Source organism: Rhinolophus sinicus, chromosome 2 (genome assembly GCF_057876585.1).
Source record: "Rhinolophus sinicus isolate RSI-liver-muscle chromosome 2, RSI-T2T, whole genome shotgun sequence".
Taxonomy (NCBI): domain Eukaryota; kingdom Metazoa; phylum Chordata; class Mammalia; order Chiroptera; family Rhinolophidae; genus Rhinolophus; species Rhinolophus sinicus.
Window position 1 is genome coordinate 71,374,529 of NC_142502.1, and position 26,760 is coordinate 71,401,288.

The 26,760-nt window shown below is 38.4% G+C and overlaps 1 protein-coding gene across 1 annotated transcript in view; it reads left to right on the plus strand.

The window, feature by feature from the left end:
• The window catches only part of IMPG1 (interphotoreceptor matrix proteoglycan 1), a 91,781-nt gene that overhangs the window by 6,554 nt on the left and 58,467 nt on the right, over nucleotides 1–26,760 (plus strand). The window contains 10 exon segments of the mRNA XM_019729700.3: nucleotides 423–589; nucleotides 845–873; nucleotides 4,611–4,675; nucleotides 5,276–5,355; nucleotides 8,845–8,997; nucleotides 14,692–14,750; nucleotides 17,873–17,893; nucleotides 19,266–19,513; nucleotides 20,894–20,970; nucleotides 21,833–21,915. Coding sequence (XP_019585259.3) covers nucleotides 423–589; nucleotides 845–873; nucleotides 4,611–4,675; nucleotides 5,276–5,355; nucleotides 8,845–8,997; nucleotides 14,692–14,750; nucleotides 17,873–17,893; nucleotides 19,266–19,513; nucleotides 20,894–20,970; nucleotides 21,833–21,915 — 982 coding nt within the window.

The following is a 26,760-nucleotide window of genomic DNA, read 5'->3' on the forward strand; positions in this document are numbered from 1 at the left end:
CCAACACAATTTGTGGTCCTCTCTCCACATCCTTCTATCTTCATCATCTGAGACTCTCGACCTTGCTCTGGCCACACTGATCTCTTTGCTGTTCCTTCAATGTCCGTAGCATTCTCCAACCTTGGGGCCTTTTCCCAAACTGTTCAAAAGTCACCTTTATAATGAGGCTTTCCTCAACCACCCTACTTTAAATTGCAGTCACACACATACACACACACACGCGCACGCTCATATTCCCTATCTTCCTTATTTTATTTTTCCCCATTGCACACATGGGTGCTCAATACATAGTTGTTCAATGAATTCATTTCTATGGGCTGTGAGTTAGAGTGTCAACAAAAGCCATGAAAGGGCTTTCCATATTATAAGATTGTACTTGGGTTGTGAGCAGATCTTCTACTCCTAATGGTGCTGCATTGCAGTGTGTCAGGAAGCAGTATGGGAAGCATATCGAATCTTTCTGGATCACATACCTGACACAGGGGAGTACCAGCACTGGGTCAGCATCTGCCAGCAGGAGACTTTCTGCCTCTTTGACATTGGGAAAAACTTCAGCAACTCGCAGGAGCACCTGGATCTTCTTCAGCAGGTGAGCCTAAATTCTAGATGTTTGGAACACTACCCCAGGACCTCCCAGACCTCCAGCCCCTGCCCCATTTTAACTGGTTTTCGCAGCAAAAGGGTTGCTTGGAGAGGTATGATAAGGCCAACAGGAATTTCATTCTTACAAAATAACATTGTACAGGCAGATTGAAGTGAAGTTAAAGGAAAAGAGAATGAAAATAGACTTTAGCTCTTCAATTGGCATTATCTCTTGGTAAAATTACTTTTTCTCTTTCTGCAGAGAATAAAACAGAGACACTTCCCTGAGAGGTAAGTACCCAAAATAGAGTACTGCATGTTCTTGACTTTTGAAAGATCACATAATGGAGTGAGTCTCAGCTATTGTTCCATTATGATATTATGTCAACCACTGAGATCTGTGTAGGTTATTCTGACAATTTATACATAATTGTCATAAAGACAAATGAAGAAGAGAAATAGTTAGACCTTATGGACTGAGATATATGTTTGCACTGTTTTCAGTTAAAATTAATTCATTACTATGTGATAAATATCTAATGTGTATTTTCAGTTATGATATACAGCAATTAAAATGGTATGATTTTTAGAATTTATAATAAATTATTAGTTACATCAGGAAAATATTTAATAAATCAGAGAGCAACCTGAATTTTGAACTCCCTTTTGGTATTCTATAAAGTGTTAGTATTTCTCAAACTAAATTACTGAACCAATGAGCTATGTCCTCAACAGGAACTGAATATGAAGTAAGAAAATCAAAATGTAAACGAAAAGAAAGGAAAAGTACATTAGATAAAAATAATTAAAGAAGAGCGATGCCATTGCCAAACTCTAACCTCACAAATTACATACATTTTATAACATTTAGAAATCTAAATCTGAAAATAATAATACTAAAGAGACCCAAATTTGGCTGTATGATTACTGACTATTCTTTATCATGCTTTTCACATTTGTTCCTTCATTTCTATTTCCTTTGCCAAAAACCTGGTCCAGGATCTTATTAATTTACACAGGAAAAACGTCAAATCTGATCTCCCTGATAGATTTCCTTGGCTCTAACCTCTTCCCCACCTGAACGTGCATAACTGCTGCAGGACTGATATGTCTGAAATAGTCCTTTCCTTACATTGAGCCCTGTTCAATGGTTTTCAAGAGATTCCCCCAACTTCCTTTTATCCTAAATATCCCCTCCCTGCATTTCCCCACCTGTTCTGAGCAGAAGGCTGAGCAGGAAAGATTGAAACCCTGGCATCCTCTGCCCTCTGACTTCTGGGTAGGACAGCCAATAGGGAGTAAGATATCAGAGTAAGGGAGGAGAAAGAGGTGAGCAAATTTATCACCTCCATAACCTGCAAAGTCTATGAGGGCTGTTGGTCTCCTTTAACTTCAGCTCAGTTCCTGTGAAGCAGCCCTCTCCACAGAGCTTTCTCTGTCTGTGGTTTGTGATAACTGCTCCGTCCTCTCACCCCACCTGCTGTGGAAGTGCTTTTAGCACCCCACTATTAGCAGCCCGGGATTCTGCACAATCATTTGTGGTTGCTCTTAGTAATAATCTCTTTATTAAATTTTGCTCAAATTACCCCACTATGAGCGAGCCGTCTGCTTCCAGCCAGGACCTGCATTGAGGCAGAAGCCAAACTAATGAATCGAGGCCTTTTAACTCCTGACCTTTCCCACATTGCCTTTCATTACCCATGATCCCATTGCTGCTAGCATGCCACTTCCTCGCTGCACAGACATCACACCTGCTCATCCCAGATTCTGACTCCAAGACTTTCTCTCTTTCCTGGAAGAACCTGCCTTCTCCACTCCATCCCTCTAAATCCTATTCCCCTTTCAGTCTGTAAGTGGAGTCCCACCTCCTCATGACATCTTAACCACCTATTTGAGCCTAGTGCAATCTCTCCCTGCTTTGAATTTTGCGTTCTTTTTGGCATTTATATTTTTATTTAACATTTCCTTGCTTCACCCTGTTTCCTGTGAGAGTGTAAACACCTCGAGGGCAGGAGCTGTTTTATATTTCTCGACCAACTGCTACAGCACTGAGCAAAGTTTTCATGTATTTATAATATACAACTGTCCTTAATATGTCTATCTAGCCACACTTTTATAAATTTTTAAAAGTTGTTGCCAAAAGAAATAATGTGACTTAGGAAAATAGTACTAGAGTATTAATATTGTTCACAAGACACAGAGATATTGACTCCTCTGATTTAAATACAGGATAATGCTGACTCCTCATTTTCCAAAAATAAAAGAAAGCAGGGGCCATTCATAAGAAACAATTCAACAAAATATACCCAGACTTGATACAAAAACATTAAAAACTTATGGGAAATGATTATCCAACCCAGAAAGACAAAGAAATAGAATCATTATATGTATTCATGTACCTACTAGCATTGCTAGAGAGAAAGAAGGAACAAGAGATAAACATTTTATACTACCTATGGTTACCAAGTTGTCTTTTAAAAAAAGAAAGAAAAGCAGAAAACAACCTCTCTTTTACTTCAAACCTTTCCAGGAAGAGAAAACAGAAAAATTTCTCACCTGCCAGTTTCAAATGACTGTAAGATAAAAGCCACTGGAAGAACCTAGCTGTCTAGCTTCCCAAGTTGTAGCTCCTGGGTGATGGTCTAGATTGCCAGTGTAGTGTCAGAATCACACCTGTCCAAACTGAGCTATTGACTTGTAACCAAGGCAATAGCCAGCATTTTAAGAACTACTCTTCTTGGTTATTTTATTTTTTACAAGGTAAAACAAGGATACTAAAGTGATAACAGGAGAAAGGAGACCTTACTCTAACCAAAGCTCTATAAAGTAAAAAAAGAGAAAGAATATTGCCTAAGTTACAAATGCTATAATCCTTGATATGAGTTTACTAAACATTACCTCCCTAAAAACGATTTATTAAACACAGCATAATAGCAACAAAAACAACTAAGAATAGCTAATTCCAAATTAGTTTAATTTAGCCTATGTGCACCAATATAGTCACCCAGGTTTACAACTAACACCCATTCTGATTGGCCAGAGCCATGCCAGGCTGATTGATACATGTTGTACGTTACCCCTATTAGCACTTCGGCAGAATTGAGTGTAGTAGAAATATGTAGATGGTCCTATTGGCTATGGCCAATCTCTATGACTTTATGACAACAGAGTACCTAGCTATTCCCTTTTGTCTTCCATCATCATGAGCCACAGAAAATTGGATCAAATATGTTGGTCAATGATGACTATATTATACAAACACAGACACAATCCTTTGGGACCTACCAGCTTATAGTAACAAACCTTTTATTGAGATTCAGAAGAGATCACTGCTGCTACTCCTTTCTAAGTAAAGCTTCCTGGAATGGGCTACATTATATGTAGTCAATTCTATAACCCTGACCTTGGATCTGTCCTTAGAATATATTCCACACTGCCACTCCATAGCACTGCAAACCAACCCACATCTTCCTGGCTAGTTACCATTGAAGGCAAGAGTTATGTTCAAAATAGAGATTTAATACATCTGCATTATCCAGAAATCTATTTCTCTCTCATTACTGTAACCACAAGAGTTACTTTATTAGACAAACTTAATGATTCTCTGGATTTGCAGATTTGAAGGTCTGAGATTTTAGCAAGAATATTTCAGTCATAGATCATGTCATCGATTATCTTTGATGTCAAGGACACAGTTTAAGCACAGGGACGATAAAATATAAGGCCCCTAAAACCATCTTTACCTACTAGGGAAATGATCCCCAGGACCGCAAAAAGTTTAATCCTCAAGATGCTTATGAAAAGTCCTGGGGTCAAACAAACATCATCATTTTGAGGGGATGTCGGAATTTTGCCTCAATGTAAATATATTAGATTACTTCTGTAATGATAAAATAGGTAAACACAGTTTTAAAGTGCACTTTGTCTCTGATTTTTAGGTCTATTGAATATAGGCAAATTTAAATGCCTTGCCCCTATTGCCAAGCTCCTTTTCAGTACCTGTTCTTTCTTCTCTATTTTACTAATAGAAAGGATGAAATACCCACAGAGGAGATATTAGAAGAACCCCATGAAACACCTGTGTTTTCAACAGGTAAGCTTAGGTCTCATTTTGTCTGCTTCTGAACCTTAATTCAAATCGCCGTGAAAGCTTTATATTTCAAAAGAATCTTTAATTGAATTCCACAAAGTTTATAATGTTATTTCTCAAATCTAACTTGCATTTCTAACATAAATGATTTAAATTCATTGTATAAAACTTGGAAAATCTAGAAAAGAATAAAGGTAAAACCAAACTGCCCATAACCCTACAACTTGGAAGCAATCATTACCAATATTTTGAAACAATCAAATTAAAGATATATATCTGTCTATGCATCCTTTATATAGTCACAAAAAGAAAAATTAACCAGATCTCATTAGGTAAAACCATTTAACTTTAACATACCTAGAAGAACACCAAACTTGGGTACTAGAAAGGAAGAATGAAGAATTCAAGTGGGATCAAGAGTGTGAGTTATATTTTGCTGAAGAACATATTTGTGTGATCTTAAAATAAACATGAGCTCAGAATGCATCTAACATCTGTAAATTCTAGAATGACAAAAAAAGTATATAAAATTTTGACCTTGTTCTAATGTAAACTACTCCAGTCTCATTTTTTGTGTGCCTACTATCGTTTTAACTTCCACAGATGTTGCTGGTGTCTCACTCTGGCCCTTCCTGCTCACTCCTGATGACACACTCCTCAACGATACCAAGATGCCTACAATAGTAAGAAGTTCTGAGAGTCAATCTAGCACCTCACTTGCCTGTTTTTGTTTCATTTGTAAAACAGAATAAAAGAATGGATGGACTGGCCATTCTATAACCATCACCTTGAATCTGCCCTTAGAATATATTATTAATGCTGAATTTGTATCACTCATATTAAAAGCCAGTGACTTTGTTCTATTCAGTATTCTCACTTCTTCCTAGAGACTAAGGGGCAAAAATAGATTGAAACTAGGATACGGTGACAGGAATTGCAAGAAGTAACTTAACTATAAACACCAGGAAGGCAAGTACGTAACAGATAATTATATACAGCAGGTGCTCACCAAGTTTTAGAAGGAAGGAAGGAAGGAAGGAAGGAAGGAAGGAAGGAAGGAAGGAAGGAAGGAAGGAAGGAAGGAAGGAAGGAATCTATCAAGCAATCAGGTTCTTTCTCCACTGAAGTGTAATCTCATGCTGACAACAGGTAGAAGTTTTGTTCTCAGTCATGTTCCGGGTGAATAGATCAGATAAATAACAAAATGATCGAAATCCTGCGTGTCAAATGCGGGGAAAATAAAAACAATGTTGCCGGCAAACAGGAACACTGGCAGCCGCTCTGTTTGAGTGAAAAGGCATACAGGATGAGAGGATTGTTACAGAATTTAATGTTGGTTATCAGAAAAGGGGGCCATTTTTAACCCCTCCAAAAAGCCTTGAGCCAGACTCAGTGCTGAAGTAGGGAAGTGACACCCTCCTTACTCCTGAGCAGAGCAGCTGTGGCAGCAGAAGGTGGGCAGCAGGCCCTGAAGGGGCAGTAGCATAGAGTGACGAGTCAGAACCAGGATACTCTCGTGCTCACACCGCCACCACAACCAGATCTGCCGTGCCCTGTGTTCTGTGAGAATCCGCCAGCCCTTTCCTCTTCCTGTGAACTTCCCTCCAAGGCACAGCTCAAAGCCCAGATGGTGAGGGAAGGAAATTCAGTCTCACCAGCTAGACATGAAAATTCAGGGATGAGAGCCCTGCTGGCCACTCTCTCTCTGGCCTTTAAGCCAGATGGCTACAGACTTCGTGGAGCTATTGTTATGAAAGAATAAAAATGTTTTATTTTTCTCAAAAATATTATTCCACCAACAATGAAAAGTGATGTTGAAAATAATAACTGATTAAACATATTCACTATAAAATTTCTAAGACAACTCCAGTTTGTCTTCTCTTTTCTCACATTAACCAAGTCCCATCTTCTTCAAAATCTAATATAGTTCCCTCCTTCTGAAGTAAACAGCCCCTAAATATTTCATTTCACATCCATCGCATCCTTCTTATGAACTGCATCTATTACTTATTCCTTCACTCAGCAAACATTTAACTGAAACCCACTGAAGTGCCAGGCATTGGGCTCTGCATCGACGATCCCAAGATGAACAAGACACAGTCCCCGCCTTTAAAAAATGTATAATGCAAATAAGTACAACAAAATCGTCTAAGTGCTATGATCGAAGATGGCAGATGTATGGACTGGGACAAAATGATACACCGGGACAGGCTGCAAAGATGTGACCTCTAGTCATGTGTATTCACTGAGAGTTTTGTACATAAATGGCCTCATATATTTTAGTTTGGGAAATTCCATGAAGTGTGAGAATCATGCTGGATTCAAGGAAATTATATGTAGGGTGACAGGATTAGCATACAAAAAGAAGACTCCAGGTGAGTAAATCATAGGTCCCAAGTGAGCAATTCAGATGTTATCCACTGCTATAGGAGGTCAGAGGAAGCAAAGAGTTCTACCTTAGATGGTCAGAGGAGATATTATTTTAAACAAATTATGAGATATTGGTAAGAAGTAAAAAAGTACGTGTATGAAGTGAAAAATGGTGTGTGTGTGTGTGTGTGTGCATGTGTGTGGGGGGGGGAGTCTGCTCGTATGTGTGTTATTGTTAGAGGTGGACATGGGGGTCTGTGAGTAGGGTCTCCAGTTAGGAGAGTAGCACAATAATGTTATATCTCAACAACAGTGAATAGAACCATTTGCTGGACAGGACACAGGGAAGTGAGACAGGCTATGACTTTTCCAGCAGATTGGTATCAGATGGAGGAGAGTCTTGAATGTCAGGAAAAATAGTTTCAGTTTTATCCCAAAGATAGTAGGGAGTCACTGAGGGTGCTGAGTGAGAGGTGTGAAAAAATCCAGTGGTTGAGGGTAAATTAGGAAACTTGTCACTAATGCACATTCTAAATGTTTTTTGTGAACTTCAAATCTGCCTAATGAAATGGTAAGCTTCTAGAGAATAAAACCATATGCCATCCTTTTCTTTTAACTTCCCATAGATCCTAGCACTGTGCTATATCCATACAGATGCTCAGAGTGTATTATTTGAATGAATGAATGAGTGGATGAATGAATGAATGAATGAATGATAACCTTTTTGTTAAACAAATATCAGTAGTTTAGTAAGTGTGAGTCCATGTCCTCCCCGAATCCCATTAAAGTTAGAGGATGTGTTGCTGTCCACTACCTATGGAAGAGGGGAGTTTGTGATGAGAAATGAGGAGAAACTATATCAGCTAGCACCCATATGAGTTTTGCCCTTCATGGCATTTTCCATTGGTTGTTCTCTTCTATCAGCTTCCACAACTCTAGTTTTATCATAAGCGATTATGTACATTGCCAGAGACAGTTAATTTTCCACAGGCATATTTTTTACTCTTTTGAGAAAGCTGTGCAGATTTCAGGATTGTCTGGGTACCCAAGGCTGAAAATCTGTCAAACTCCAAGTTTGAAACCCAGATCTAGGCTTTCTCTGTGCCGGGAGAACTTCCCCTGAGTTGAGAACTATGAGACACTCCTGCTTGTTCTCAAACCAAAGGACAAGAGGGATGGGCTCGGGCTCTTTGTGAGCAAAGGCCAAATTCAGGTCCTCAGAGCCTGCTATTCTTAGCCACAGGCTTCCAAAGGTGGCCCAAATATGCCATTGCTTCTGAGAGAAATGTCAAACCCTCGCTTGACCTGACAGTGCTTTCTAACTAATTTCAATGTGAAATTTAAGCACAAATGGGCTTATTAAACCAGTCTAGACTCTTCTCTAAAAAGGAGTATATTAAATAATATCTCAGCATCCATAGGTTATATTGTCTACTCCAGTCCCCATCAAAAAGTATTTATAAAGTTATACAAGGATGTAGCACAATCCTAGTGATGCTCCAACAAAGTATATAATTGTGTGTGTGTGTGTGTGTGTGTGTGTGTGTGTAAATGCTTTCATGAAGAGCACACAGTGGAAAAAAAATGACAGTGTTCGCAAAGATTCTATGTAGTTAACTCATTGGATCTTTGGTACTTAGTCTCTTGATGAAATTCATAGGCCACTTCTAGTTAAGAGGACTTTTATTCTAAAAACATGAGAGCCTTCCTAATCCACTTCTTGAGACAATATCAATGTATGTTATATAATATAGCCATTTACTTGTGGTTTATATTAATAGAAGACCTTTGTTTCAACTTAGGAAAGAGAAATAGAATTAACTGAGGTATCCGAGGGCCCACTGGAGCAGACGGTGGAGCTGAGCATCTCTCTGGCAAACCAGAAGTTCAAAGCAGAGCTCGCTGACTCCCAGTCCCCATATTACCAGGAGCTAGCAGTGAAGTCTCAAGTTCAGGTGAGTGAACCCACCATACACAACCACTGACCAAGTCATGACACAGAATCTGGGAGCCAACATGACATAAACCCTTTTGACTAATGGGTCCAACTTCTTATGACCAGGCATTCATTTTTAACCACTGAAAAGAAATCAAAAACTGCAAAAATGTTAAGACAAATGGATCTCCAGGAATATTTTCCATTTCAGCTTTTCCATCGTAAAAGTCATTTACATTTAGATTTTCTTTAAATATTAGTAGACTTTTAAATCTCATTTAGCCGAAAGCCACTAAGCAGATATTCTATATGTGTAAAATGTCCATGTGGCACCAGTTTGGAACATGCTGGGTTGAAATATGAATTTTTTAATCCCTAATACTTTGCCTTACATAATATTTCCATTTTTGCAGTCTGCTGCAATTTAGAGACATGACACTTTTCATGGGTGATAAGCAGAAGGCAGTTATGTTGTTCATGTCATCCATCAATAAACTGAGGAGCTGTCCTAGGCTGTCTGTTCCATCTCTGACCATCATCATAGCTGCCTTGCCTGATTAAATTAAAAGAGTCTTCATTCCCTGCAGGATAAATGCAAACTACTATTCTGAACGTGGCATCTATGTGCCATGATAAGACCCCTACCTTTCTTTCCAGCCTCATCTTCGCACCAGCTCCTTACCGTCCCCCTCTTTTGCATTCTACTTTCCAGAAATACAGACTGCTTGCAAATCTTTTCTCATCTTTAGTCTTTACATGGGCTGCCTTCCCTGAGTTCATTTTACTCAAATCATGAAAACTTCCTTCTACCCATTCTGGATTTAGTGCCTCTTCTCTAGGCTAACATCTGGTGCCCAGTGTTGTAACAACACATCATCTTGTCTTGAGGGCAGCAACTGTCTCTTTCATCTCTACAGCCTTACCTCGTAATATAGAGTTTGGAATGCAGTTACCTACTTGGTAATGTAGAAATGAAACTAAAAATAGGAGCACTCATGGGATAACATAACAGGAACCACATTTATGGACAGCCTGGGTGCCCAAGCCCCTTACTCAGCATGGTGAGGGGAAAAAACAGGCCCCTACCTCTCATGCTTTGAGAATTCAATGTTTACCTCCTCTCTACTAGAGAGGGGGTAAGTAAATGACAGTCTTAACCTCCCATGTCTCCCTGCATCAGCATTCAGTCCATAAAATGTAAAGAATCATTTCTACAAACTTCAAAGAGAAAACATCAGCATGGGGTGTTTATGAAGCAGAAAAGTACTTAGACATGGATTATTAGATAGAATGAATTTTAAAAATAGTCTGTTAACTTTTCTATTTGTTTTCTGAAATAGTCTCTTCAGCAAATCCTTAGTATCATCAGAGTATCTTCAAAATTGGATAATTGGCTGTAGACTGCCTTCACTTACCTGTTGTTAATTTTCTAAGCACCTGAAACAACCTGAGGTAGAATGATGCAAATAAATTATATTTTTTAAATCTGAGTTCTAGTCTTGTTCTTGCCAAGTGTTAGTAATGAAAATTTGGGGGCTCTTCCCTGACCTTAGATTCCTCATTTAGAAATTAAAGGTAATTTCATAGTCCCTGTGCGAGTCTAAAATACTATGTATAGAAATAATACCACTGTCCTTAATGTTTGATATGTATTAACTCATTTCATTTTTCACAAATCTTGTAAATGACATTATTTACAGTTTTTACAAGTGAGGATACTGAGGCAAAAAGAGATTAATCAATATGCCCCCCAATGTCACACCTATTAACAGGCAGCAGAGGCAAGATTCAAACGTAGGCAGCCTGGCACCAGAACCCCTGCTTTTAGCCATTATGTTATAATTTCTATTTTCCCCCAATATTTATGGGGGAAGGATTTTTGAATCATCAAGTAAACATGCCCCTTCTAGCCTCTGAAGTATTTATTAGCCCAAGAAGAGTACGTCTTGCTTGGTCTTATTCCGGAGACTTATCACATCAACACTGCTGTTCCATTGGCCTGGTCACTTGCTCCTCTAAAATGGAGACCCTCTTCTTAGAGCATCTGTTCCCCTCCCAGACTCCTGCGCAGTCTGGACACCTAGCAGCCTGCCTTCAGCTAACCAACGAGCCCCACCACAGCCGTACACTTAAATTAGCACAGTCATTTGGACCTAATCAGAAATTAATGGTCAGTGCTTTGCAGTAACTTAATTTCCACAGTAAAGTTAATGAGCAATTTAATACAAATGTCAAAAGGAATGCTTAGTTGTTGTCTGAATGCTTTCTCATGTGCAAACATTCATGAAAACCCAATACGGCTGCCTTTTTATAGCCCTGTTACCATACATTCCAGCAGAACCAGGGAGGCCACTGTGCGTTTAGTATTATTAATAAGGTTAACTGGGCACTTAATTAGCAATTTAGTGGTTAGTGCTCCAAGATTGGAAGGTCCCCAGAAGATTATTTAGCAGAATTAACTGAAGGCTTTTGTCATCTCCTCCCTAGACATCTGGTGCACCCTCCTAAGCAAAGCTGATTGATAATCCATCACAGACAGGTTCACAAAGAGGGCACGCACAAAAGCCATAAATCCCGTCCACTGGAGCAGTGCTGCGAGCACTCCTGCAGGGGAGGATGGCTCTCTCCCACATGTACCCCGTTGCCTATGCTAACAGCTGTGGGTCTCTATGGTAGCAGTTCTGTGCTTAGCTCTTTGTTTTCGCATGTGTACCAGCATCTCTGGGATCCTGGACAAGAAAGAGTCAGGGTCTGAATCTTCTGCTTCAGAAATTAGAGCTCACACTTAAACATTCAGTCCTATGTAGGTGCCATAACTAGAACGCCATGACAAGTGCTTATGGCCCCAGAGCTATTTGTCACAGGAGACCGGAGCAGACCTGAAGCACCTACACAGCTCCTTCCCACTTGTCCCCATAATAAAGCCCAGCTCTGCAGAACCGAGTCTCTAAGCAACGTCCTGGTAGGAGTGGAAACACAGAAACTTATTACCCTGCCCCTGACCCCTAGGGAGACCCTCATCTTCTCCTCCCCCCACTGAGTCTTTCAAAAACAACTGACTGAAGGCTTACTCTGCCCTTGCCAGGCTCCATGCTATGTGGCCATCAAGGAAGTAAAAGAAAATTGGGCTATCAAGGAGCTAGTAATCCAGTAGGAGAGATAGAGAATAGTAAATAAATAATACAATATTGCTGACTCTCTGCCCACTTATTAGTTATTCCTTACAACAGCCTTATGACATAGATGTTATTATTTAATTTTGGTTAAGGAGAACAAGATTCAGGTAAATTAAGCAATAAACTCAAGGTCATGCAACTAGAAAGTATCAGAACCAGTATTTAAACTCAGGTCTATACAGCTACTATCTCCTTATCACCCAAAAGCAGAACTGTCTGCATCATTGTAGTTACTACATACTCAGGCAACAAAAACTATTTTACTGTCAGTGCAAGAAAATATAATGCAGAAGGAAAATTGGTCTGCTGGGGGGAAAAGGTCCATGGTGCACTCCAAAGCCCAGTGTAAGTGATGTGGGGACGATCTAGGCATCAGTGCTCTAGTCTACAAAGATAATGTAGAGTCGGCAGTGGCATGATGAGCATGGAGAAGAAGAGACACACTAACTCGATTAAACACAATGTGCTGAGTCCCTACCATGTGGATGACAATCTTCTAAGTACTGGGAGGAAGGAAGGGAGATAAAGATGAATAAGTAAGACACGATCCCTGAGCCCAAGGAGCATAATCTCATGAGGGAGACAACAGGCACCACATAGACCATTTTAGGGGACACACAGTAATAAGTTCTACAGCAGCAGGGAGAAGAGATCATTGAGCCTGCCCTTGAGGCCCTGCAAACACTTTTCAATAGAGATGTTTGAGCTCACTTTGAAAGGTTGTGGGTGGTGCAGGAAGATAGTCAATGAGCAGAAGGTAGAAGAAGTTGCATCTTGGGCTAAAGGAAAAAATTGTATAGACATCTGGAGGAGGCAAAGTGTATTTGGGGAGAGATAGGAGTTAGTTTAATGTGACTAAAGGACACAATACTGGCCAAGGGGGTTAATGATGGCAGGAAGTGCAAATGGTAAGGTACTTGGGGGATAGAGGGTAGATTGTGGAGGGTCTTAAATGCCATTCTAAAGTGTTGGACTTTATTCAGTAGGCAGTGCAGCCCATCAAGGGAATTTTAATGAAGAGCAGCAAATATGGGATGATGAACTTGGAAAAATACTGTAGTCAAGGAGAGGTCTCCTTCCCTCCACCCAATGTACCCAAAAAACTACTTATCCTCTTCTTTCCCGCCCCCCCCCCCCCAACACACACACACCCAGAAATCATTTCAGTAATACAGGAAGGGAGATACGTAGGGTATGTTGGACATGGGAATAAGAACATAGTGGAAACAAAATACATGTGGGATTTGAACCAACAGGACTTGATGGCTGGATGTGAGGGACACAGAGGGAAGGTATCTGGAGATGCTGGGCTCTGTGGCGTGTAAGGTGATGGGTGTTCCGGGCCCTGACTGAGATAGAGAGCCCAGGAGGAAAAACATATTTGGAAGGAAGAGAATGACTCTGGTTTGGGCATATTTAGTTGGTGGCAAATGTTGGGATAGTCATGTGGAGAACTCAAAGCTGTGTCTCAGGTGATCCTTGAAGTCCTGGGAGAAAACAAGATCCCCCAAAGAGAGGCAGAGGGAAGTGGGCACAAGGAAGAAAGGACTGAGTCACGTCCTTGTTCCCCTCTTCAGCCTCCCTCACTTTCCCCCTCCCTCCCAAGCTTCACTACTAAACTGTCTCTTCCTCTTGAGTTTTCTTGCCTCCCAGCCTTCATACAAGTAAACTGGATGGGTCAGTGCCTGTCCATCTATTTGGCAATGTGTCCCGAGAGCCTAGCACAGTGCTTGTAGTCGAGCTTACTGAGTAAATGAGAGAGTGGGTGAAACGAAGAGGCCAAGGACACAAACTTTCAGAATCCTTACATTTAAAGTAGAAAGTGGAGACAGAAATGGGATAAAAACTCAGAGAGTGGTCAGAGAGATGGAAGAAGAGGTATTAAAAAAAGCAAGGAAACCATGCAGAAAGTATAGAAAATACCACTGGATTTGGAGAAACCCAAGAGACAATGACCTGGAGACAACCCTCCTTCCTGGGGGAATCCAGCAGCAGAAGCTGACTATAGTGGGTTGGAGAGTAATTGAATATAGAATTGTAAAATATTCTGATAATATGCTTCATTGGCAATGTCAGAGTAATTAAGAATATTTATTGTAAAGTTCATATAAATCTAACAGTCCACCTAACCTATTAGACTAGTATCTGTTTTATTTAGGTACAGCAGCCATTAAATTTTAATAATTCCCTTAACGTTGTAGATATTTTCCAAATTATATAGTTCAATTCATAAAATATCATAGTTATTCTGTGTGTATAAATGAAAGCAATGTGGCAAAAAAACCTTCTTCCAAGTACCATCTTAAAGTTATTTCATATTTTATGTAAAATAACTACTAAAGCAAGTCAGAACTATCCAATTACAACTTTACAGATTTTAAATAAGTAGCAAAACACTTTCCTCTGGGTTTCAGAAATAACTAAGAACAAATCTAGTCTCAATCATTGCTTCAATTTTCCATTTTCATTTTTTTCCCCTAACTCATCTGACCCAGTAGAAACAGAGTATTTCATAATTTTCTTTTTCCTCTCTGCAGATGCAAAAGGTATTTAAGAAACTTCCAGGATTTCAAGAAATCCATGTGTTAGGATTTAGGTAAGAGACTCAGACTCTTCGCAATTTTTAAATTACTTTCTTCCTATCCTCTTTTAAAAGTGATGTCATGAGACCTGATGGTTATCAGATGGAAAGAGGGGCTAGGGGGATGGATGAAAAAGATGAAGGGATTAAGAGGTCCAAATTGGAGTTACGAAACAGTCACGGGGACGTAAAGTACTGTATAGGGAATATAGTCAATAACACAATAACTATATGTAATGCCAGGTGGATACTAGACTTATCATGGGGATCACTTCATAAATTATATAAATGTCTAACCATTACCCTGTACACCTGAAACTAATATAAAATAATATTGAATGTCAACTATAATTGAAAACTGTTTTAAATAATTAAATTTTTAAAAAGTGACATCACGAGGATTATAAGGTCCCTTTTCCCCAATTGTTAAGCTCTGCCTAATCCTGAAAACTGAATATGTTTCAGATAAAGAAATTGTCTAATTGGAACATGACTGTAGGTGATATTTTTAAAGGAGTAACACAGAAATTGTATTCCGTCCTCCTTCCAGAGTCAGAGACACTGCTCTCTGCAGAGAGCTCATCTTCTGTCCTTGGCAATGTTATTAATGAACCTCTTAGGAAAGTACCTCAGTAGAGGCAGATCAAAAAAAGGAGCAATTAGTAACCTTGGTGTCTGATTGCCCAGTTTCCTATTGATGCTAAATATCATCACTGTTTAAACAAATCAGGCTAACCCTAGAGAGGCAGGTGAAATTAATAAACAGTGGTGTTTATGGGATAGAGGGGTTGGAGGAATGTGGTGGATGGGGAAGGGTGGAAGCAAGACTTCCCAAAATATATTTTTTATATCATTTTGATGTCTGAACTATAGTAATGTATTACCATGCAAAACTAACTGAATTAAAATTTTAAATAAAAGAAATGAAATAATAAAATAGTGCCACATTACAGCAGGGTTCAATCATGTTCCCTCAGTTTTCACACAAACAGGTCTGTATCCATCAGCATCGCAACATTCTAATGTGGTTTCAGAATCTGGGGCAAGAATTTTTGCATCTTTTAAGTTCTCATTCTTCAAAACATCTACAAGTAGGGTCATAATATGGTATTTTTTTTAAATGTGCCGCGGGGTAGACATCAGCCCCGGTGTGACAGAATGAGATTCCATGCTCCGAGGGAGGTTTGTAAAGCAGGTAGAGCAGGAGTCACCTTGGTCCTTCCTGGCCCCTTCACCATCTATTGTCTTAAGGCAAGAAGGTGCACAGAGCAGGGCTCTGAATCCTCACAAGAATAACTTATGGGGAGCTCCACCAGTTTCTTTCTTTCAAAGCTATCAGGCCCCTCTGATTTGTGTAACTCCAGAGGAAGGAAGCATTGAAAAGCGAAATTATAAAAGATGAAACCCTTAATATTTACCAAAGCAGACTTATTTTTCTTCATTTTAAGATGTTGCTCTACAGTATTCCATGTGAAATCAGATGGATTAGAGAGAAATAAAAAGTGATAAGAGAATATTCTGCATAGATGGCAAGGCCTTCTGAATAAACCACTGCATTTAAAGAACATCTTTTTAATTTAAAGCTGAAGAAAATGATAGGAATGGTTTTCTTTGTGAATGCTACCCCCTCCTTTCAAATAAATGAAGATCTAATAATAAAAAAGTTACATTTCAGAAGAAAAGCAAAATGTTACGTTGATGAAATTTTGCAAAGTAAAAATTTTAAAGATATATCCCTTGAAGCTGCATGTTTCCCATGTGTTTATCTCTGCAAGAATTTATTCTTTCTTCTGCCAAATATTCTTCCAAAGGAAATTCGATCACATTTTTCCAAGGTTTTCTATTATGTAATGAAGGTTTAGTCTCCCAGAAAACATTTGACCCCAAATACAATAAAAAACGTGCTTCTGAATATGGCAAACTTTTAATCCTTAATAATGATACTCAGACTACTGTAAACTTATGAAGGAAATTTCTTTCTCATGGATCAAATCCCCACAGAAGACCTAAAATTCAGTGTGTCTCCTGGTACTGTCTTTATTTCAGCTCATTTGTATAAAATCTGATCTAATAAGTACTTTTATATCAGTGACTTCATTTGATTTTCTCAACACAACTGGGAAGTACTTAGGACATCTTTATTAACACAATTATAACAATGAACAGTAAAAGATTCACTACAAATATTGTTTTATCTCTTAAAGCAAATATGGGAAACTATTAACAATCATTCTATCTGTTTGGAGGATATACTCCTTCAAAGTCTTGTACACAAATGTCCATAGCAGTTTTATTTGTAACAGCCAAGAACTGGAAACAACCCAAATATCCATCAACAAAGCAGTAAATAAGCAACCCTATACCTAACCTCAACCCTAAACCTAACCTCAATCCTATCCCTAACCCTAATTCTAACTCTAAAGTCAACCCTAACCCTAACCCTCACCTCAAACCTAACTCTAACCCTAACTCCAAACCTATAACTAACTGCCACTGTAACTCTAACCATAACCCTACCCTAACCATATACCTAACCTCAACCTTAATCCTACACTTAATCCTAACCATAACCCTAACCCTGTACCTAATCTGAACCCTATACCTACAGCTAACCTCAACTATATCTGTAACCCTGTTTACAACAATTTGAAAACCAATCAGTCAACACCAGTTCCAGGATCCAATCTCAGATAAATTACCTTCAAAATTAAGCTAACCATTTAATGCTATTTAGGGGTTGAGAAATTCATTTATAAAATACTTCTTTAAAAACTTCCTGGCACCAGCACTACCCAAAATGTAAGATATATAGGATACATTTGCAGTCTCTTTATTTAGGACTATGCGGAACTCAAAGATTTTAAGACCAAAAGTACGTATAGTTTTTGAACTGAAGTTCAGATCCTAATCAGAAATATTATATAATGATGTTTACTTTCTGCGATTTATATGGTTCTCAAATTTTCCATGCAAATTCTGATGATAGTTTATGTTTCCTTCAAAATTTGGTCAAATATGGGAGACAATGGAAAGAAAAAAAATGTTTTTGGTGTATGAAATGATACATTGAATGTCTCGATAAATTTCATAAAAATTCTTCTTCCTTGCATGTTTCCACTGTGCGTTGTGAAATGAAGACCAGCGAAAGGAAGAGATGGGTAATTTGGAATTTTAATGTTTTGAAACACTTCCCCTCACAAATTTATATGCTGATCTTTTACAGATAATTTTTACATGTAAAGTCTGGGATAACTCAATGATGTTTTAATGTTTCTTAGTAAAATGAGAGTAATTGATTCATTATTCAGTAGTGGAAGAAAAACTCTCAAATCAAAATCACTACATGAGATAAGCAGGTAAACAATTACTTGATCTGCAAAACAGTATCTACAAAACTCAAAATTTAATTAGAAAAACATTAAAACATGTATCTGTGAATGCAAGCATGCTTTCACAATTTCTTAAATGTCATTTATGATGGAAAATTGTCTGCCTTAATGCACACTCATAGATGCAACTAACCTAAGCCTGGATTAAAGCAGAGAAACTAATTTGCTCCCTGGTTCCAAGGTCAGTTTGAATTGGGAAAGGGCCCACAATACATTGGGGAATTCAGTAATAAGAATTCAGCTTTGGCTCTATAATTAACTAGTGAAATAATGAACTGTGGACTCTGACTGATTTTGCGGCACAAAGAACTGCCAAAAATACACATTATTGGTTCCTATGGCCTTTAAAACACTTCTGCCTCCCTCTCTGTGGATTTATGGCATAAACTAAAAGGTAAAACCGGATTCTTCAGGACAGAACTACAGAGAATTCTGTTTTATTTTTACATGCAAAAAGGCATTGAATCAATAAATATGATCATAAATGTAGTTAATCATGTGCTACTTCTCTTTCTCTTTTCTCACACCTTCCTTCGAAGATATTGTTTTTAAAGTAGCTTGAGGGAAAAGATTGTTATGTTTAATTTAAGGTTTTATTTTTTAATTAAAAAACACATATTGAAAAAAGTTGAAGAGGAATACCCTTAAGAACTAAAGCTTTGAATTTGTCACAACATGTACATACTATTGTCCCACTGATACAGCCTACATTGTATTTCATAGACCTTTTTAAAGGAAGTTCTTTGTAGGAGAAAGACAATTCATAGTTCTGACTGGCACTGCATGACTTTACTTATAAGGCCACCAAAAACACTGGTCAATAACAGCAATGTTGATAATTAACACTTTTTCATAAAGACCTACAGTGAAAAAACCTATGGTCACTTGATTCAGTTAGTAGTCACTCTTCAAGCTGGACTTAACTCTCATCCTGACATTTCCGAACAAAAAATATATGTCAATCCTTTTCCACATTTCAAATTTCTGATAAACATTGAAAGTACTCTTGAAGTGGAATATTTTTAAAGAGCCCATCAGGAAAGAGGTTGAATCTGACCTTAAGCTTTGTAGCAACACAGTGACTCTCTTTCCAAGGCATGTAACAATGGCATTAGGTGTGATGTGTCCTTTGCTTCTACAGTTCAAGCTCCACAGAGATACAACTTATGGCCATCTTTAAGAGAGACAGAGCAGAAGCAAAAAGTCCTGCAAGTGACCTGCTGTCTTTTGATCCCAACAAAATTGAAAGTGAAGGAGTCCTTCATGGAATGATGGAGGAGTACAAGCAACCAGAAATCTATCTCACAGCTTTAGACCTCAAAAAGTTGATCAGCAGAGCACTACAGGAAGACAAAGCCTTGGATGTGGGGACAATTCAGTTCACTGATGGTCAGTTGGTCATTTCATAGTTCTGCATTTATCCTCATTCTGACAGAAAGACTAGGAGGTGTGAAAGTCTCATGGTCACTGTCATTCTAATTGGGCCTTGTAGAGTCAATCATTTCTGTGACAGGCACATTATGTGTGGTATCATTTCTGTTTTTCTTCATTCCAACCTGTGTCTCATTTGATGAGCCTTTGGTGACCACTTCATACCAAGAATAGCTCTAGGAGAAGCCGAGTTCATGCCAGGTCAGCCACAGTCATCCAGTGGAATCCAGGTGGAGAGAAGGACCCACGGACAGTTCTGTTCCCCTGGCACAATATCGATTCCCTCATGTAACAAATTGGTCAGGTCCCAAAAGGACCCCTCTGTTTCAGATAGCACATTCAAATTAGGATAATTTGAGGAGAGTTTGATAAAGGGATTATTTATAAAGATTTCCCTAATACTCAAAGAAATAGGATCGTTCTCTGGGGCTAAAAGAAGCAAGGTCCCATTACTACCTCTATAAAGTGTTGCCTAATGAACTAAGCCATACTGAAGACAGAGGGCAAGCAGCTATTGTTATAGTCCATACAAGTCAGCTTCCAGAGGCAGAGAATAGTGGGGAGAAAAAAGGGGAGTGGATCTAAAGAAACCAACAGGAAAATCAGGCACACTCAGGATCTAGTGGAGGCCCGCAGAGACCCAGAAGCCTGGAACTCAACTCCTCAGTGCCCAGTACTCCTGGAATAATAAATGGACAATAGAAATGCCATTTTAGAATAACATGGCATGAAACTGGCATTCTCTGTCAGTTATGTCTTTCTTATTTAGATAGTCAAATTCAACACTGGAAAACTTCACAAGGTCTCTTAGTACAATATGCAGGGCAAGGGGATCTACTTAGCAAGAAAAAGTGAACTTCAGACTCACCTCAGAGACCAACCGTCTGGTACTCTGAGTTTGTCTGTTTGGTGAATCCTCAGGGATGCTCTGAGAATCAGGCTTTAGTTTAGGGGTAAGACTCTGCAAGTGTGCTTGATCCCAGTATTCTGGTCATTTCTTTCTTTGCCTGCTTCGTTATGTTTTCGTCCTACTGGCCTCGCCAATCAGCCTGCCTGCTTGGTTCAAATCTGTACAATAAAACTAAACACCCCCAAAAATCCACCTTAATGACTGTTCTTATCACATAAATGTGCAAGATATACCCCTTGCATCTGTCCTTTACTATATCATTCAGATCAATGACCATTAGCTTCTGTGACAATGACTTCTGATGATCTGTTGTACAACTCCCTAAGAACTGATTATTGCCACATCTTACAACCCTCACTGTTTTACTGACCCAAACACAAGAGGAAAATGAAGAAAACAATCAAACCTTGTGATTTTTTCATCCACAGAAATTGTTGGGTCACTGCCAGTCTCCGGCTCTGACACCGAGTCAGTGCCGCCCACCCTCCTTGCTGATCTCACAAAGGTGAGTTTGTTGTCCTTTTGTTCTTCAAATAGAAACAAAGCCTCCAAACCCTTCATCATAAAAATCAACTTAAAGACTAAACAAAGCAAAATCCCTTTGGCAGTGCTAATTATAGTTCTCCTTTGTTTATAGGCTGTACTTGGTTACCCACTTCTAGCATTTGTATTAATAAAATATAATATGACTCACCTTTCAAATATCCTAAAATTCAAAGTCATATCTTTGTTTCCATTAGAGTCAAGATTTGCTCTCTTTTTGATAAAATAAACACATGTTCATGAACTGAAAAGAACACTAAAAGCAGAATGCACTATTTAACTTTGACTTTCAAAAATAAATACAAACATAAGCATAATTTGTAAGTGTGTCCTTAAGTCTTAAAATCTTATCTATATATTTATTTATGGGGGTTTCATAAGTATAAATTAATGTCTTAGAAAGTAAAAATGATAAATTCAGTAATAGTTTTTTTTACTTCAATTAAAGCTATGTCCATTTAATTTATATCAAATGTTGTCAATGGAGTGTTCATAAATGGAAGTGCTGACTAAACTCTATTCTTTCTTAAATAAAGAATTCATAAATTCAAACATGATTGACATAATTCAAAGTATTTCAGTTAGGACTTAACACAGGCAGACTCAGCCAAGAAGCCAATAGATCATGTTTTACCACTGTATCAATGCATGTTTTCCTTTCAGGACATATTTCTGTATCAGAACAACATCAGAATCCATAAGGAGTCAACTACAAAATTATTTGCTGAAATTTTAAATGAAAAGAAAAAATATAGAGTATAGCCCTTCTCATATACAGAAAAATGTCACTTCTCAACATCTGTCTTCCTACATTCATGCTGTAGGATGCTGCTTGGAGTCCAGAACTTCCTTTTGGTCAACCCAGGCTTGAGACAGTGGACAGAGCAGGACACAGTCGACCAGGTGAGTTTTTTCTTCCCACAAAGTCTATGTTGGATGACAACATAGATTCTCTTTGAAGAATCTATCTATGACACTACCTCAAAAACACTACCTCAAAGAACAGTGCTAAAGTCATCCTTGACCCAGGAGAAAGTTTCCTGAAACCAGCATTTCCAGCAGAAAAGCAGTCCATTGAACCACCCTCTCCTGAGGATGAGTACACCCTTGACATCCTTTCCTCAGCATTAGTCCCCAGGCCCACAGAGGGCGCCACTGGCAGCCCTTTCCTGGTGGACCTAGTGAAAGAAGCTGACACCAGAGCAGCTCCAGCTGCTGCCCACACAGAGCAGCCATCTCTTGTGGGCTCAAAACTGAGTCTGTCAGGATAACGTAGGTCATAAGGCCCAAGTCCACAAGGGGCTATGGCAAAGAGAATTGGGCCTTCACAATTAGTCTATGTATTCCTATTGGCCACACATGACATTGATACAGTCTGCTCTGCTCCATGTGTTTTTTTAGTACCAATTAGCTCATATGTAATTGATCAACAAGGATGTCAGTAAACATTGAAATTCCCTCGGTTCACTTTTGAATTTCCAAGAATGTTCATTTTTGAGGTAATAGGGTGAAACTTTCTCACAGTTAAAGAAAAATCTTTAGCAATACGTGAAGACCTACAAAAAACCTCTGAAAATCCTGAAGAAGAGTCTATTTAATGCAAGAAGTAGGCTGATCTAGTGGCTTCAAGAACCTCTATGCTTTCTACTTTATGCAGCTCTCTGGTGAAACTGTAAGTAAAAGTGCCTTTAGGGAAACCTGACCCTAGGATACTGGTTGGTAAGGATGCACATGATTCTAAGTGCAAATGCCAGCAGAGATTTGTTATGGCTGATATTTTCAATAGGATTGTTACTGTTTTAGTTAGGGTTCTTCTTTACAAAATTCTACAGGTTTTGAGTGGTCCACCTCAATCTGATTTTCCTCATAAACCCTGTGCCCAATTAATATGCAATCTTACGGAATACTAGGTTTGTCACAATTACATATATGGGATAATAGCAGAAGCACCTATATAGATTATATTTGGCTTACATGATTACCAATGATAAATATTAACTGCATGACACAGTTATCTTCTCCTGTATTAAAAAGCAACCCTAACATTAATAGCTTAAAACAACAATCATTTATCGTTCCCATAAATCTGAAATTTGGGCAGGAATCAGTGGGGACAGCTCTTCTCTGCCGCATGTTGTGTAAGCTAGAGTATCTCAACTGGGGTTGAAGATCTTTTTCCAAGATGGTTCACTTACATGGCTGGCAAATCAGAGCTGTTTGGGGTTCCTCACAGCATGACAGCTAGATTCAAAGACTCAGTATTACAAGAGACAGACAGTGAAAGCTGCCACTCTCCGAGGGGCCAAGAAACAGTGTCAGTTCTTCACATTCTAATAGCCAGGCAACCATAGAACCCATCTTGATTTAAGAGGAGGGAACATAGACCGTATCTCTTGATGGGAGAGGTATCGAATAAATATAATCAACTACAATCCACATCAACCAGTATTTTGACTCTTGAATCATTTAGAAGTTAGTTGGATAAAACAAAACTAATCTTTTGGTAAAATGATTGATATTAAATGTTCACTGGATATCATAATGATGTATCATAAAACATTATAAGATCAATATTTCAGGTAGATTAATAAAAATAATAGTACATCTGTGATAAAAGTATTACTATATTTTTCAAATTGCTTTACTGTTCTCATTTTATTTATTCATTCATTCCATTCATGAATATACTATAGGATAACAGTAAAGCTAGAAGGACTCTTAGATATAATCTAGTTAAGCTATTGTGTTTCATAGATAAGAAGACAAGGCCTAGAGATAAGAAGTGCCTTGCTCAAGGTCACACCATAGCTGGTCACAAAACCAGGACCACCATTCAAGTTTCCTCCACCTATTACAAAATGTTTGACTTAAGTAACTCCATCATTAAAAAATACATATTATTTCATATTTGCTTTGCCCTCAAACCACAGCCTCTACTTTCTCCATTTCACTGTGCTGCCATTTTTTTTTTTTTTTTATAGTTCAACCTTCTGGGGCTTTACTATCTCACCTCCTAATCACCACAAGGTTTCAAATCAATCACACATTACAGGGACACAATTTGTACCAATGGCTTTCTAATTAATCAGTTTAGCAGCCTCATTTCCGTCTTCATTTTACTTGATGTTTCTGGTGTGGATAAAACAAAACAGGGGGCTCCTGTTAACCACCCCCTTCTTGAAACTCTTTCCTTTGGCTCCCACAGAATGACTTTCTCTTGGTTCTTCTATTCCCTGACTACCCTTCCTTAATCTCCTGCACCGGGGCTTGTTACTAGGTTTTTTATAATCTGTTTGTTAAAATCCTACCTCATTGTAATGATTTACAGAGATGCACGAAATACAATATGATTTTATCTAAAGACTTGAAAGAAAATGGAAGAAAAGATAAAAACAAAGGTAAATCAGATGACTCTTAGAATAATGAAAAAGTTTGAGAACTAGATATAGGTGGTAGTTGCACAACATTGGGAATTTACTAATTCACAATTACTGAATAGTTCACTTTAAAATGGCTAATTTTATGTTATGCTTCACCTCAATATGTCTTCTTAAAAATCAGATGAACTTAGGGAAAATTGTGCACAAATTAAACAACACAAATTTCTTTAAGTTTGTTTTAAGTGGTTCACGAATTTGGCTCTGAACTTCTTAGCAGATTGTGCAATGAGGAAAACACAATTAGTCATGTGATTTAGAGTCTTCATGTTTACAACATGGTAGTTGCTTAGGAGAAAAAAAATATCTCCTGTGGGTCCCCAGAAGGAGGAAAGTCTGGGTTATGGTGAACCATGTCCTGTCTGCATCAACCTCCTTGCTGTACAAAACCAGTGTCAGGTGTTTCCTGTAAGGCCCGCACTAGAGATGCATAATAAACACCAGAACCCAGTTTACAGCAGTTCTCTGAGGGGCTAGGTTCTGACAATCTGTCTTAATTCAAGCATTGATCTAGAGGAATGAATGTGCTGCATAACCTTCAGTCAATGCTCCATAAATAAAAATCATATCTCATAACTGAGTTGTTGATTAATATTGACCAAGAAGCACTATATTTGCTGGCATGGGCCTGGAGTGCAAACATTTTATTGCCAATTAAAGGCAGATCCGTGTGCTTTCATAATGAGCCCAACTAGGAATAGAAATGACATATCTTAATGAAAAATGAAGACGATAACTAGGAAAAATTCCTAATAAATAGGAATTAGATACATGGAAATCGGGGTGTTGGTGGCGGTGGATGGAGCAGAGAAAAAGCACTCTAGATATGACCAAGCTCCCTCCTTCATAAAACAGTTCTGAGTCTCTCCCATGCAAAGATAAAATAATAAATAGGACTCCAAAGTTCTATACCATAGCATTACTGAGATAATTTTAGCCTGGAAAATTTTTAAGTTTAGTGTCACCAAACGCCCACCAAGCCATTAAAATCTCAGTAAAGCACTCATAGAAATCTCTCAGCTTAAGTAGTTTAATGTAGTGGTTAAGCCCCTGAGATAAAGTACTTGTAAAATGTGCCTCTAGAACACTAAATGAATTGGTATCAAGTATAGAATTCTGAGGTCTTCTGTTATTAACATTCTTATGGTAGTTTATCCCAAGCCATTCTTTTTTGCAGAGTCAGTTATCTGTTAAGATTACTCCTATTTCATATAAATAAGAGTCATAAACATATAGAAGAAACTCAACATTCTGTACTCCACATAACATGCATCCAACTCATTCAAAAATAGTATGAAATCATTAGAATAGAAATTTTTTGTGTTTTGGTTTGGTTTGATTTGTTTTAGGTGTGTGTAGGCAGCAATACATTTTTCTTTTCATTCATTAGAACGATCATTTGCTCTATGAAAAGAGAAGTTCTCCCCCGCCCCAAATTACAGAATTTTTCACTTGCTAGACTTCCCATTTAAGATGTAAGCCAGGTCTCTTCATAAAATTGCAACATTTTAGTCGGTGACCAATCAAACTTTAGACAGAACTATTTTCTGCTATCAGACATTGTTTTGTCTTTTATTCCCCTGTATTAGTCTGGGTTCTCCAGAGAAACAGGACCAAAATGAGATTTTATACATATATAAAGAGATGTAATATAAAGAATTGGCTCACTTGGTTATGGAGGCTGAGACATCCCAAGATCTGTAGTCAATAAGCTGGAGACCCAAAAGAGCCAATGGTGTAAGTCCCAGTTCAAGTTCAAGTTGAAAGGCAGGAGGAGATTGATGTCCCAGCTCAAAGACAGTCAGGCAGAGAGTGAATTCTCCTTTACTCAGCCTTTGTGTTCTAGTCAGGCCTCCAATGGACTGGGTGAGGTCCACTCAAATTAGGGAGGGCCATCCGCTTAACTCAGTCTACCAATTCAGATGTTAATTTCATCCAGAAATACCCTCACAGACACACATGGAAGAATATTTAACCAAATATCTTGGCACCGCCATGGCACAGCCAAACTGACACTTAAAATTAGCCATCACATCCCCCAACTAGGTAATATGTTAAAATCACCACACGTTTCTGAATTTTCTTAATCTCACCTCAGCCTCTGACTCTGTTGAAAGGAATCAGTGAGATGAGCTAAATTGAATGAACTCAGTACAGAACCCAGCTGCTAATGTTTCATCAGGTCAAGGACTTAGTCTGTCTCTATTCATTGCCATATCATCAGTATCCTGCCAGATACTTGGCACATACTAGATAGGCAATTAATATATGTTGACTGAGTTGAAGGAGTAAACAAATGAATTTGTATCATAATA